Here is a 14,797-nt window from a genome sequence, read left to right as displayed (position 1 = left end):
GGTCATGGTATCATGCTTAAAAGAGAACAGGGTGATTCTTCGGTTGTAGGATATGTTAATTCAAACTATTCTAGTGATATGGTTGATAAGAGGTCTACAACATGGTGTGTTTTTACTTTAGCAGGAGGAATTATTTGTTGGAAATCATCGGATTCATTCATATTGATCACGTCGACAATTAAGCATAGTACATCACGGCATGTGAACTGCCAAAGAAGCCTTATGACTTATAGGATTGGTGAGAGAGTTAAGTGTTGAGCAAAGTGGAGTTCAGTTGTATTGTGATAGTCAGAGTGTCATTTATTTTACAAATAATCAAGTGTACCATGTCAAGACCAAACATATTAATGTGAGGTTACACAAAATCTGAGAGTTGCTTGCATCTGGACCAAACCAGCTATCCGTAACAAGTTCATGTATTGCTTGGACTTTTAATATGTTTCTCAGTGTTAATCAGGAGGTGTACCTTCCTAATTGCCAAAATGTGATCGTCTTGCACGAAATCCTCATAAAGTTTAATATACGCCAATGTGGAGATTGTTAAGTATGACTCGTTGTGAAGATTATTATGGGTGTTGTTGAATATAGTTCATATTGAAGAGATTATTGTGGGTATTGTTTAGTATGACGCATATTGTCAAGATTATTATGGATAGGTGATCAGTGCATATTTATGCACATTCTCCTATATTTTTACTTAGGCATTTCTTTACTTTACCTTGGTTATTTTTCTATTTTAATGTGTTTTTATAATTTAGTTTATTTTTGCCTTTATTTGATTTTCGCACTTAATTTTCAGCATTAGCAGTCTGCACTAAAATGATCATAAGTGGAGCTCCGGGAATCCGATTGAGGCGTTCTAATAATCGCCGGAAAGCTAAGAGAAAGAGCTACAACTTTCGTGTTGGAGTCAAAGTCAGATTCGGAGCGCATATTTTCCAGAATTTCGTTTGAAGCTGCAGCATTAGTTTTATTTAGTTTTGGATAATTAGTTTATGGGCTTGGGTTATGTTTTTGACCCAGTTTGAGTTAGTAGAGAAGAAAACCTTATTTTGTTTTATAAGGGTTGGCAGCCGCTAGAATAGGAGAGACCTTTTTTTGCCACAAATTTTACTTTTGGTTTCATGATTAGAATGAAGAACTAATTCCCGAAGGCAAATCCTGCTGCTTATGGGTTCCATTGCTTTGAGGTTATTCTAATACTAATTTAAATTCGATTTCTGTTCAATTCTTTTCTATGAAATCATTTGCTTAATTTGATTACAATTGTTTGCTTAATTCGATTGTTGTTCATAGGATAGAATTGATTAAATTCGATTGTATGCATGTTCCTAAATTTAATTGCGTGTTATCGTTTGCTTAATTCGTTAACTCGTCATATTCTTAACCGTTTGCTTAATTCGGTAAATAGGAACATAAATCGTATGATTTTGATAAGCGCTTGTCTGATTAATCTCATAATCGAATAGGATCGAAGCCGTTTAGGGATTGGTGTTATTATAACCGATGATAAGTCGGAACCCGAATCAGTAGGATTAGTCGTTTAGCTTATTTTGATAATCACTTAATTTACTCTGTTTTATAAATTGATTCTAAAACAAACCCCCATTATCGTTTTTATTGTTAGTTAATAAAATCAAGAATCCTTGTGAGAACGATATCCGAGTTGTCGTTACCGCTAAACTACGTTTTCAAAATACTCGTTTTTGATCCGTGCGCGACAGCGGATAAAATTGGCGCCGTTGCCGGGGATTCTTGTTGTTATTAACTGATATTAGAGTCATAGGTTTAGTGTTTTTGCTTGTTTTTTTTTTGTGTTTGTTGATTTTCAGGGTTGCAATACCGGTTGCAGTACAGTGATAAGTTTTCCAGCATATCGGGTAAGTTTTGAAACCTACTGTTTCAATTTGCTCCGATTTTTTTCCAGAAAATCAGAAAAAAATCGAGGAACAGTACTCATTTAGAATAGAATTCTAAAAGATTTCGACCCTAAAAATCGTAAATTTCTCTTTTTTCTATTTTTAATTAATTTTTTACTGTTTTCATAGTGTCAAAAAATTCCAAAAAAATTCTCAAAATTTTTATTTGTCTTCATTAGATTAAATTTTGTGCTTTTGTATTTTTTGAATTTATTTTAATCATATTTGTTTTTTCGTATAAAAAAAATGGGAGACTCATTGGATCAGTTGGCTTATCTTATTAATTTGATGGAAGCAAGAGAACATCAATCGTGCTATCAAAATCATATTCCACTTGTGATTTGTAATATTTGTTCTTCAAATTTTCATGGTAATGATGCATGTCCTATGTTGTTAGATACTAATTTTTATGGTGAGGCCCAAATGGTAGGTGATCTTCAAGGACAATACTCATACATTGAAGAACAGCCTATTTGGCCATATCAACAATTTCAACAAAATGCATCATTGAAAGCTGACACACAATCATATTTGGAAGAAATTATTAAGGAAATGGCTGAAAATAATAAGAGAATGACTGAATATAATTTGCAATTTCAACAACATATGCAATCTATATTTCCAGTTAAAAAAGTCCAAGGTGAACAAATAATCTCAGGTGTCCATCAAATTCAAGAGAACGTGATGTTTCATGATGATGTACAACCTGTTGCATCATTAGAGTTAACACGATGTGATACCAGTCTTGATGAATTTCCAGGTGAGCCCATTAAAACAGTGTTTGTTTCATATGATGAACTCATAGAAAGAAACAAAAATTCAAGTGAATGCATGAAAGAGATTATGCCACAAAATTTATTGAAATATGATTTGGATGAATTATATACTTCTCTTGAAGTAGATAACTCTCTTGAAATTTTTGCTTGTGAATGTGGTGTTTGTAATGTTTGTCTTGAGATCAGTGCAACCATTTCAGGTGAAGATAGTTTGATGCTGACAACCACTTGTGCAGAAATTCTAGCAAATTCAACAACTCTTGAATTTGACACAAAAAATGTGGATTTTTGCCATAAGCAACCATTGTCCATAGCGGAATTTTTTTGGGTGGAAATTCTAATTAAGCCACACAACATGGAGTTATCTTTCACCATTTGTGCATCTCTTCCACCTATTTTATCTGACTCACAAGCTAAATGTGGATTTTCTATTTTTCATACTTTGGTTATTGCAGGTTTACCATATGTGCAGACTATTCCTCCTAAGCCACCAGATTTTTTACTAATATCCAAGTTCACTTGCTATTTACTTTTTCCTGTTTCATGTGTTCGTAGTGCAGAAAGGCCTCCACCAAAACCACCAGACATGAAAGTTACATTCCATCTCAACCCTTCGGGTGTATTCTTTCCTTTCTCTCACTCTTATTTTATATTTATGTCCTTTCATTGAGGGCAATGCTTAGTTTAAGTGTGGGGGATGGAATCATGCGTTTTCTTTGTTTTTGTTAGTATTTTGTTTAATTTCAGTCAATAAAAAAAATAAAAAAATGCATCTTCTTGAAAGTTTTAGGCTATAGACTGATTTGAGTCGAGTTTGCGGAGACTTGAAAAAAATTCACAAGATCGGTATCGTTTTAACACCGTAAGTCTCCTGCATATGGAAATTGATTTGAATTTGTTATTATGTTTTAGCCTTAATTTCTCATTCTTTAACAGCTCTTGAGTAGTTTATTTCAGCAGTCGGCACCATCTCTCACACACTTTACGCAGGAAGCCGATGAATATAAGTGAATGTTCCGAAAAGAAAAGAAAAAAAGAGAAAAGAAAAAGAGAACACACCTTCTAAGTTTGGTGACCCTCACCCGGTCACTTATCCCAACGGTTGTGTAATCTTCAAAAAAAGAAAAGTTTTCAAAACTCTTTGTTAGTTGGTTCAGCGGTTTCTGGTGCTGAACTTGGTAGGGAGGATTACGGTCTGATCCCCCACAACTACATCTGAGTAAGCAAAGGGTTATGCCACGTAAGTACCAGAACCCCGTGCAAAAGAGGATCAGAGTCACTAACCGGTCGTTTTGCTATAAGTGTGTGGAGATAACGGGCTTAATGTGATTGCGCCTGAATGAAAAGGAGCAAAAAGGATGAGTAAGTTAGGCTATGGTATAATAACATGATTTGAATTGGTTTGTGTATTTAGGAGGCTTATGTCTGCATAACTGTGGTTAGTGTTCTTACGATGTCCTTAATATGCAAGATTAGTACTTGTCGATGCAAACTTACCCGAAGAAGATTTGTAGCCTAGGACGAGTAACTGTTGATGTATTTGTGCTTTCTTTGTTTTGTTTTTCATTTTGCTCGGAGTGCAAAAGTTCAAGTGTGGGGGAATTCATGGAATCATGCGTTTTCTTTGTTTTTGTTAGTATTTTGTTTAATTTCAGTCAATAAAAAAATAAAAAAATGCATCTTCTTGAAAGTTTTAGGCTATAGACTGATTTGAGTCGAGTTTGCGGAGACTTGAAAAAAATTCACAAGATCGGTATCGTTTTAACACCGTAAGTCTCCTGCATATGGAAATTGATTTGAATTTGTTATTATGTTTTAGCCTTAATTTCTCATTCTTTAACAGCTCTTGAGTAGTTTATTTCAGCAGTCGGCACCATCTCTCACACACTTTACGCAGGAAGCCGATGAATATAAGTGAATGTTCCGAAAAGAAAAGAAAAAAAGAGAAAAGAAAAAGAGAACACACCTTCTAAGTTTGGTGACCCTCACCCGGTCACTTATCCCAACGGTTGTGTAATCTTCAAAAAAAGAAAAGTTTTCAAAACTCTTTGTTAGTTGGTTCAGCGGTTTCTGGTGCTGAACTTGGTAGGGAGGATTACGGTCTGATCCCCCACAACTACATCTGAGTAAGCAAAGGGTTATGCCACGTAAGTACCAGAACCCCGTGCAAAAGAGGATCAGAGTCACTAACCGGTCGTTTTGCTATAAGTGTGTGGAGATAACGGGCTTAATGTGATTGCGCCTGAATGAAAAGGAGCAAAAAGGATGAGTAAGTTAGGCTATGGTATAATAACATGATTTGAATTGGTTTGTGTATTTAGGAGGCTTATGTCTGCATAACTGTGGTTAGTGTTCTTACGATGTCCTTAATATGCAAGATTAGTACTTGTCGATGCAAACTTACCCGAAGAAGATTTGTAGCCTAGGACGAGTAACTGTTGATGTATTTGTGCTTTCTTTGTTTTGTTTTTCATTTTGCTCGGAGTGCAAAAGTTCAAGTGTGGGGGAATTTGATCAGTGCAATAGGTAACTAAAAGATGTAGAATTTCATGGATATATTGTAAACTTTACTCTATAGTCGCATAAGTAAACACCATTGACCGAATTACACTGACAAGGATTCATCATGTTCATTATCTTTTAATTTCATTTCTCTTTCTTCTTCTATACTAATTTCCTATAGTGAATGTTGTTCCAAGAGATATGACTACATCCTGCAATGATGATGGAAAAACTTATTAATCTATTATGTTGCATACTAAGAAGATATGGATTAAACTTCCCTAGCTCAAGATCTAAAACAAACAGTTGATTGGCTCCTCAGTTTTGGTAGACTTTTATATATGAATCATTTTTATGTTTTATTTTTATGTTTGGTTACTAAGTATACTAAGTTTTAGGTTTGTGACTTGAATTTTGTGTTTTCTAAAAGCCACTAAACAACCACAACCCACTGATTAAGAATTTATAAATACTTATTAAATCTTAGATTAACTAAGTCAATATTTTTTAAATTGCTATGCTCTCAACATACATGGGTAAAATTTGAACATAATAGGGTTGAAAGTATCAAAGTTTATTAAGTATTATTATCAACATAGGATAACAGCATATTCTGATCAGTGATCACAAACTGGAACACAATCATTATTACAACACCAAACAAACAAGCTGGAAAGTGAAACATAACCATGGCATTAATCTATATAACACCAATATTTGATTGAAGATGCATCCCATAATACAAAAGATGCTTTATTGGAGTATCTCAAATGAAGGTTGCTGCAATTCAAGTTTCACTGTTGAAGCTGCACATTAGAAATGCAAAAGTTTGAACCATGTAACAAAGAAAAAAAATTCAAAATCAAATCACAATTCTTTAAAATCAATAGTGACTAGTGAGCGATTCATCACAACGAATATATACCAGAAATTTTTTCTTGTAACTATCAACAAGTGTTTGAGGATCCACTTTTGTCTGTGTATAAGCATCAATCTTGTTCAGCTCCTACAAAAGAAACATTTTCATTCACAAATGAGTTTCTTTTATGTCTAAAGAGATAGTAGTCATGCTTCTCTTTAAAAATGCATTATTGTCTTTCATCACTTGCTAAACCAATGAAGAAATTTTCTTCTAGTTTAGATTGAGGATTATGGTGAGCAGAAACAAATGAAAGTAAACTGGTACAACTTTCATAATCTAGGTAAGAATTTTTTACAATCGGTTTTTCTAGCATACCTCAATCCATGTTGCAAGCTTAGGTCTTCCTTCAGTGATGTTATACTTGAACAACTCAGCAAGGACAATGTGGAATCTTTCAACGAACGGAACATATGCAATATCGACCTGATCACCACAATAAATCATCATATGCATCATAATGAACATCATAGCAGTCTATCTATAAAGCTTTAAATTCAAAATGATAATGAGAATTTCTAAAACCATTGATTTGATTTAAACTCACCAAGCTGAATTGACCAAGAAGGAATGGCCCATCATCAAATTTACCAAGGGCATTCTCCAAGAAGTCAACAGTAGAACCTGATTCAAAATAACCAATTTAAATATCTATTTTACATTTGCAGAAAAAGAAAAAACTTTCTTCCATTTATAAACTTAAACATCTTACTGGCTTGTTGCACAGTATCCCCTTTGAATGAGCCAAACAAGTCTTTGACAAAGGTGTCAACATGGGTTAACAACTGCTCAGCAAACTCTTTCTTGGCAGGATCCTACAAAAATTTATACTAAAAATCAATTTTATTCATAAAAAAGATTTCAACCATGGGCTTGGGGGCACATACAAATTTATCACTCTTAGCGCACACACCGTGACACACATAATCGAATATCTAAAACATGACCTGAATGACCCAATAGTGGAATACACACAATGCCTATTGGCTCATGAATTTCGAACCAGACTTTGATACCAACTTGAAACTCAACCATACAATATCATTTTGTAAATCCTAACTCAACAATACAAAACCATTTTTTAAAATGAGAATTTCCCTTATAAACTTGTTATGGGCCGGCCACAGACCCAATTCGAAATAAGCCCAATTACCACCAAGTAATATGAGTCACCAGGTGACAGGTGTGTAGTCCAAGGTACAATCTTAATCATGATTCACAAATCAGATTCTCGTGTGGAAAAAAAAAAAACATTTTAAGCTTGTTTAGCTTTGAAATGTTTACACTACTAAAAACATAAAGAGAATTAATGTTGAACTGTAACTTACATTGGGAGAGAGAGGTGTTCCTTCAAAGTTGGCATCAAGATATTTGACTAAATCAAGACTTTCTCCCAATACCTTGCCATTATGCTCCAAAGATGGCACCTATATTAATATCAAAACAAACTTGATCACCGTTGCAATATAATAGTAAAGTAAATTTATTTATATATAAAATAATAACAAACCTTATTCTCAGGATATAATTTTTCCTTATACCATGCAGGCCTGTTTTGAAGGTCAATAGGAACCAACTCAATCTTGTCTTGTAGTCCCTATTGTTCAATTACAACAAATACAATTAAAAAATAGTGACAGAAACTAAAAATAAATAAATAAAAAGTCAAATAAAAAAATAGAAAAATGTAAATTGGATTATAGAATATGGAAATAAATAAAATATGAAGAAAAAGAACCTTGTAGTTCCTAGTGATCCATGCACGTTGTGCAAAGGGGCAAGTATAACTGATGTACAACCTAAGAGTAAAATAAAATTAGATTTGGAAAATAGTAGTAGTAAAATTAAAGTGGAAATTAGGAGAAGATGAAAAAACCTGGTGGTTCCATCAAAAATCGGAGGTGGCTCCGAAGTTGAAGTTAGCGCGGGAGGACGAACGGTGCTAAGAAATTGAAAGAAAGAAGAAAGTTAGTTAGACTTAGAGATTAGAAGAAGAAGAAGGTAAAGAAGAAAATAGATGAAATAAAAGAATTTTGATTGATTCATAATTCATACACAGTGGCCATTGATTTGATTTGATGAATCGAAATGCAGTGTTGATTAGAGTTGCGTTGAATGAAGTGAATTGGTCTTGTATTTATAGCACCGCTGCATATTGTGGTGTCAGCGATGACGGTTGTTGCTTTATGAAAGTTCAAGAAAGTTTGAAATAAAAGTGGGAAGTATTGGAGGAATAAGCAAATGAAGAAGTTTGATTGACAGAGAAGGTAGGCAGATTGATGTTTACCTTTCTGGACATTAATCCAAATCAGAAATATGTCTACATTCATTCGAGGGACCCCGCCATTTTAATCAGGAAATTGTTTACGCTGAAGGGAAGTATTATTCTCGTCGTTATCGTTATTATTATAAGAATAATCTGGTAGATATATTAATTCTTAATAAATAGAAAATAAATAAATTATTTATTATAAAAAGTTAAAAAATAACAAAAATGTTAATATTTAATTTATATTTAAAAGAAAATATATTAATTAATAAATACATACATCTAAAAAATATTAATATGTTTTAAATTTTTTAAATCATCTTCTAATATTAAAGACAAAGAAAAGAAAAGAAAAATGTATTAAAATTAAAGACAAATAAAGTATTATTTTACTCAAAATACATACATAATATATTTATATGATTTTTGAATTTTTATATTAGATTCTATTTATCTTTCCTTAAATATAATATTCACTCTCATTTGTTTAAGGTGTCAAATTTTTTAACTAATATTATTTTGCTCTCTAAAGGCATTATCTTTAAATAGTAAAAATTAATAGTAATTGCTATTATTTTTCAATTTTGTTATTTATAGTATTTATTACCATTTTTTATTTTTTATGTTTTTCCTAATTAATATATGAATTTAATTGGTATGCACTGATAGTGTAAAACAATTTTACACCATCAGTGAATCGTAACCGTTAAATGCTTATTAGAATTTAATTTTTATTTTAATTATTTATAAAATAATATTTATGAATGATTGTGATTAGAGCTGTCAAAATGGGCCGAAGCCCATGCACCTGCCCATCAAGCGCGAAAATAGTTAGGGCCTGAGCTTTATTTTCTGAGCCCATTTACATCCAGGCCTTTTTAAGCCCGGCCCTAAAAAGTCCTAAAAAATATTGGCCGGCCCGTACGGGCCATGGGTAGCCCGCCAGCCCGAAAAAAATTATCCTTTCCTAATTCATAAAGGTATGCTATAATATATTTTAATTTTTTTCATATATATATATATATATATATATATATATATATATATATATATATATATATATATATATATATATATATATATATATATATATATATATATATATATATAGGGGTGGCAAAACGGGCGGTGGCTGTTGCACCCCAAAATTTGCCCATCTAATTTTATTTCGTATTGGCTTAAGCATCACATTCATCTGCACATATCAATTAGGTCATTCAACATATCATGCACTCATCCAACAATAAACTTGACATGAGATCAAGGGTCTTGGAAATTAAGGATTCTACTTCACTCTAGCTTGATTCATTTGGTTCTTCTTTAAATATGGGACTATGAGATCAAGGCTCGGATCCATGGGTATTGTAGACTTCTATTCTATTTTCGAGGAGCTTGGGTTATGGTTTCATCTTATTTATAATCAACAAAAATATAACATATTGGGTTATTGGTTCACAATTTATATATGTTTTAGACTTTGCGAGAGTTGGAGTTTTACTTAGTATTTTATGAATCCTAGCAAGATTGGAAGCAGTCGGCCGAGACTTTTGAGCAAGCCTATATTATATTTTGGGGTTATCTCGTCATATAGACATGCATTCAAGGTTACGAGAACTGATAAAGCTAGAAAATTCAAAAGAAAATGGATAGAAAGTCATCATTCAAATTCAAATCAAGCATCAATGCTATATCATTTCATCCACATTTGCAAGAAAAGAAGAAATTCAAATTTTATTACAATTTCAAGGAGAATTCATTACAGAGTTCAAGTACAAATGCAAAAGAGAAATCAAATTCCTAAATCTATGGTGAATTGCTCATATTCTTCAAATTTTATCCTTAGCCTTGTTTCACGTGACATCCCCTCGATACGCCTTTCAAACCATGTCTTTGCTAGCATTAATTATGACCTGCAAACCTGCATGACTTAAAACAGTTCCAAAAGATCAAACAAGTCAATTCAAACCAAATCAAAATACCAAACAGTAGCAGCCACAGATAAGAACCTCTCAACTGAACACTCACTACAATCAGTTTCAACAAATGAACTACCTGCCGCGTCAAGAAATTACAAGCCCCTGTCAAAACAAATTCAAACCATAACCATACTATGTCTAATAACCAGTCCGGATTGAGTTATTAAACTTGCAGAGAAAAAGAATCCTAATTAACCAGCCAGCAGCCAATACTAACAGTCCAACATTCACATTCATTTCTAGCTATGCCATCAATAACTAATATTCATACCAGTTCAGTATTTGCATTAACAGAAAAAAACCCCTTTTAACAGTCTCTAACTATCTCATTTCACAACAGTTATCAATTACTAACTCCTAACCCAACCAACCTTCAAACAGAATTCTAACATCCCTAACTACCTATAACAGAATCAGTTGTAATTTCCTAACCATCCTAACAGAATTTAACTGAAGCAGTTAACAGAAAATCAGAGAAAAACTCACTGCTATAAATCAGAATGTCTCCACCATTTTCTCATCTTCAACTACCAGCCACACACTTCATCTTCACTTCGCTTCCACACCATCTTCAACCATTCTTCACTTCACCACTCTGCTCCCATTCTATCTGTTTCAACCACCTTCTTCAACCTCTCTCCACTCTTCAATTCAGCTTCTTCAAACTCTTCACCCACCAATCTTCAATCGAGCTCCCTCTATAACCTTCAAGCTTCAATCTCCATTCTTTCTCCCTTTCCTAACCTTCAATCCTCACTCACTGCAACCACTCTACCATTCCCTCCACCATCCTTATTCTCCTTCACATCACCTTCATCAATTCCTCAAAACTGAAAACCGAAGACCTTCATTGAATGTGTTTCCATCTCAGTCACAAGAAACCCTAAGAGCCTCTTTCAATCTACAGAACACGTTCATCCAAGCTTCAATCTTTGACACGCCTCAGCGGTATCATCGTCTTCATCAAGAAACTACGGTTTTCATCACCTTCATTCAAGGTTACAATAGCGGTTCATAGAGTTTCAGAAAAAGAAAATAGCAAAGAATGAGAAGAAGATCAACGAATTGAAGGAGATTGGACGCTTAATATTACCTCTGGTTTTCTTCAAAGGTCATCTCCAATTCGCACCTCAGGTAAGCTCTCTGAGTCTACGTTCTCCATCTTTTTCGCTTGTTCTCGTTATTGTTGTGAAGGGCGAATCTCCCTGGATATCTCCCCTATAGTTTTGATGCGAGATTCGTCTTCTTCATCGCTTGATCAATTTCGTTAGGCTTTTAGGGTTTGTGTTATGAGAGGAGATGGGAAAGATCTTTTGCCGAGACGGAGGGCGTAAAGAGAGAGATGGTGGTTTGAATGGTATCATGCGACGGTGGCCGCTCGGAGAAGAAGCTTTCTCCGGCGCCGTTTCACGAAGGTTGAAGGAGACGAGGCTGAGAGAGAGAAGTCGAAGGGTCGCTATTAGAACCCTCATTTCCCCTTTCAATTATCCTTTCTTTCTTTTTAATTAATTTTTATTCTTTTTAATTATTATTTTGGATTAATAACAAAATGGATCAACAATCAAAATCTGAATAATAAAACACTATGGGCCGAGAATTGCTGTTAACCTCACCCCCCATTGACCCATGCTATCCATTTTTGACAAGCAAAATCTGTAAACAAAAACCCTTTGGGCTGGGCCCTGCGCCCTGTTACTGGTTCCACCCATCAATCTTGTTTGCACCCCCCTGTTTATATCATTCTTTAATTTTAGGTTATTCTTAGCTTTTTACCAATTTCTTTTAAGTAATAAAGACACTAATTTTCACTTCTTGTCTTTAGACTTTAATACAAATTTTGACATAAAAATGTTCATAAAAAATATTAGTTTAGGCTAATTATTTTATTTCTCTTTTGCTTAGTTTTGAATTCTTTTTCATATAAAAATCATAAAAATAAATAAATAGTATCTTTTAATTCATTTGTACAATATTTTGAATCATTTGTTTTCATGTTTTGGTGCTATACTTTCAATTCAAGTTTTGTACTAATATTGCATCACTTTTGACCTATAATTTTGTGACTTCACTTGTATGTTCCTAACATTTAGGTATAATCATAACATTAAGCTAGTTATTCATTTTAGGCTAGTTCCTTTCCTTTTTCTTCTCAACTTTAAAACATTAATAAAGGACGACGCGAATCATGCTAATACCTTTTTTTTTTAGTGTGAAGGAAATGATTGGGGCGTAGGCCCCGATGTATGTTCTTTCCCACTTAGCGGAAGAGAAATGATTGAGGCGTAGGCCTCGGTGTATTTCTTAACCGCTATTTAGAGAAACGATTGTGGCGTAGGCCTCGATGTGCATTCTCTAAATATCCAAAGCTTTGTATTTCTTAACCACTATTTAGAGAAACGATTGTGGCGTAGGCCTCGATGTGCATTCTCTAAATATTCAAAAAAAACTCTTTTTAAGGCATGATTCAAGTCACAAATTAATTTCCCTTAAAAAACACCCAACCAAAAACATTTCAAAATATCTAATAAAGGCTCGGACCTAAACAAAGTAAGGAAGTGATGCGAAGCCTTGTAGTGGGTTTTCGTCCATCATGGAATTACACCTAAAAAACACAAACCAATTTTCTCTCATCTCTCTCTTGCCTCCGAGGCATTCTTTCTCTTGCCTTCAGGGCATTCTTTCCCTTAAGGGCACGTTACTTCCGCTCCATTCCCAGCTTAAGACTCCAGAGGTCGAGCAGCGGAGTGTGAATGTAACTGTTCAACTAAAAAACACAAAAACAAACAAAAACTAAAGAGCCGAACTACGGCGCTCTGATTCCTGAAAAGGATACGTAGGCATTGGGTCGCGGGGCCTAAGCGAGCACAACTATTTAAAAACCTTATTTTCCCCGTGTTTCTTTTCTTTCATTTGCATGCATTCCCTTAGCATTAAGCTTTAGATTTATAAGTAACACACCCTTAGAATAGAAACAAACATAGGTGGATACCATCGAGTACGATGGGCGTGAGGGGTGCTAGTACCTTCCCCTTGCGTAACCGACTCCCGTACCTTATCTCTGGTCGCAAGACCTTTTCTTATCCTTTCTTTATTCCAGGTTTTCTGATATTCCTTTCCCGCGATGGGATAAATATATTGGTGGCGACTCTGTTCATCATTTTCGCGAGCGTGCGACAGCTGGCGACTCTGCTGGGGACGTTAGACCTATTGCGGGTCCGTATTTAGCGAGTCGATCCTAGCCTTTGTTTGTTTGTCTGTTTTTTGGGTGTGCTTATATATTGCTTATACTTCGCTTCATTTATTTTATGCTTGCATATCATGACTATTTATTGCTCGCATATCATGTTTATTTTCTCGCATTCTGGACTATATTATGGGTCCCCGTGGGGGCCACATATTTTATCTGTTTGCAGGTTGGGTGGGTTGTTTCTATGAGGTAAAAGGCCCAATACCCAGGCCAGAGTGACACATAGGATACCTAGGATAGAGTGGATAGTCATGACGCTGATGAGATGTCAGGTCTTGTCTAGTGCGATCATGAGACCCACGCCCAGTCGAGGTTCAAATGGGGTATCATCGTTGGCATGTAGATGCAACAATGGTGGTATCTCAGGAGAACTGATAACGCTGGTTGCCATATTGACCTACCCTGACCTAGACTACACCCGTGAGTGGGGAGGGAATCATATTCTTAACAGGTACAGATACATGTTCTGTTGGTGACTATTGGTCCTCCTGGTACTCAAAAGAACGTCGAACCTTTGATCCTGGAACATTTGACTTATACAAAAGCTATACATCAGTTATCTATCAGAATCAACGTCGAACCTCTGAATCTAGAGGATTCGACCTTATTTGACTTATGCAAAGGTTATCTATCAGAATCAACGTCGAACCTCTGAATCTGGAGGGTTCGACCATCTTTGACTCATGCACAAGCTATTTATCAAAGCAACGTCGAACCTCTGAATCTGGAGGATTCGACCATATCTTATTGACCATGTGAAGCTGTTATCTGAGAAGCTTTGATCCTTGATCCTGATTTATGTTGCATTTGCATCTTCATTAACATTTTTGCATTCATGCATGTGCATCCATGGTTACCAAGACTCTTACTACTCTTCCTCTCCATCAGATCAGTCAAAACGATTCCTCCACACCGATATCTGACAAGAGCTCACAGAAGAAGAATCATGGAGAACTATGAACAAGATCAGGCTGCCATTAGAGAAGAGATGGACCAAATGAAAGGCAAGGTCGATGCTATCCTGGAAGCTATCCAAGCCTTGCGAACCGAAAGGGTTCCTGCTACACAAGAGATTCCCGTTGTTGGTAACCAAGCTGCTGCTAGCCAACTTGAGGTCGTTCCACCTTCTTCTACTCCATTTGAGTTCCAAGCAAGGACTAATGCTACTCTTGGGATGCCATTCAACTTC

The 14,797-nt window shown here is 34.9% G+C and overlaps 1 protein-coding gene across 1 annotated transcript; it reads right to left on the bottom strand.

The window, feature by feature from the left end:
* Positions 1–5,755: 5,755 nt before the first annotated feature.
* LOC131644555 (glutathione S-transferase L3-like) lies at positions 5,756–8,390 on the bottom strand. Its single transcript, XM_058915087.1, has 10 exons — positions 8,172–8,390; positions 7,993–8,058; positions 7,855–7,915; positions 7,627–7,713; positions 7,445–7,543; positions 6,829–6,931; positions 6,664–6,740; positions 6,435–6,542; positions 6,123–6,203; positions 5,756–6,003 (listed from the first exon to the last, which is right to left on the bottom strand). The coding sequence occupies exons 1-10, from the start codon at positions 8,180–8,182 to the stop codon at positions 5,992–5,994; spliced, it is 705 nt and encodes a 234-aa protein (XP_058771070.1). The 5' UTR covers positions 8,183–8,390; the 3' UTR covers positions 5,756–5,991.
* Between the last annotated feature and the right edge of the window lie 6,407 nt (positions 8,391–14,797).

The sequence above is a fragment of the Vicia villosa genome, linkage group LG1, assembly GCF_029867415.1.
Source record: "Vicia villosa cultivar HV-30 ecotype Madison, WI linkage group LG1, Vvil1.0, whole genome shotgun sequence".
NCBI classification, from domain to species: domain Eukaryota; kingdom Viridiplantae; phylum Streptophyta; class Magnoliopsida; order Fabales; family Fabaceae; genus Vicia; species Vicia villosa.
The sequence above is the reverse complement of the archived record's forward strand: the minus strand, read 5'-3'. Positions and strand labels throughout refer to the sequence as shown.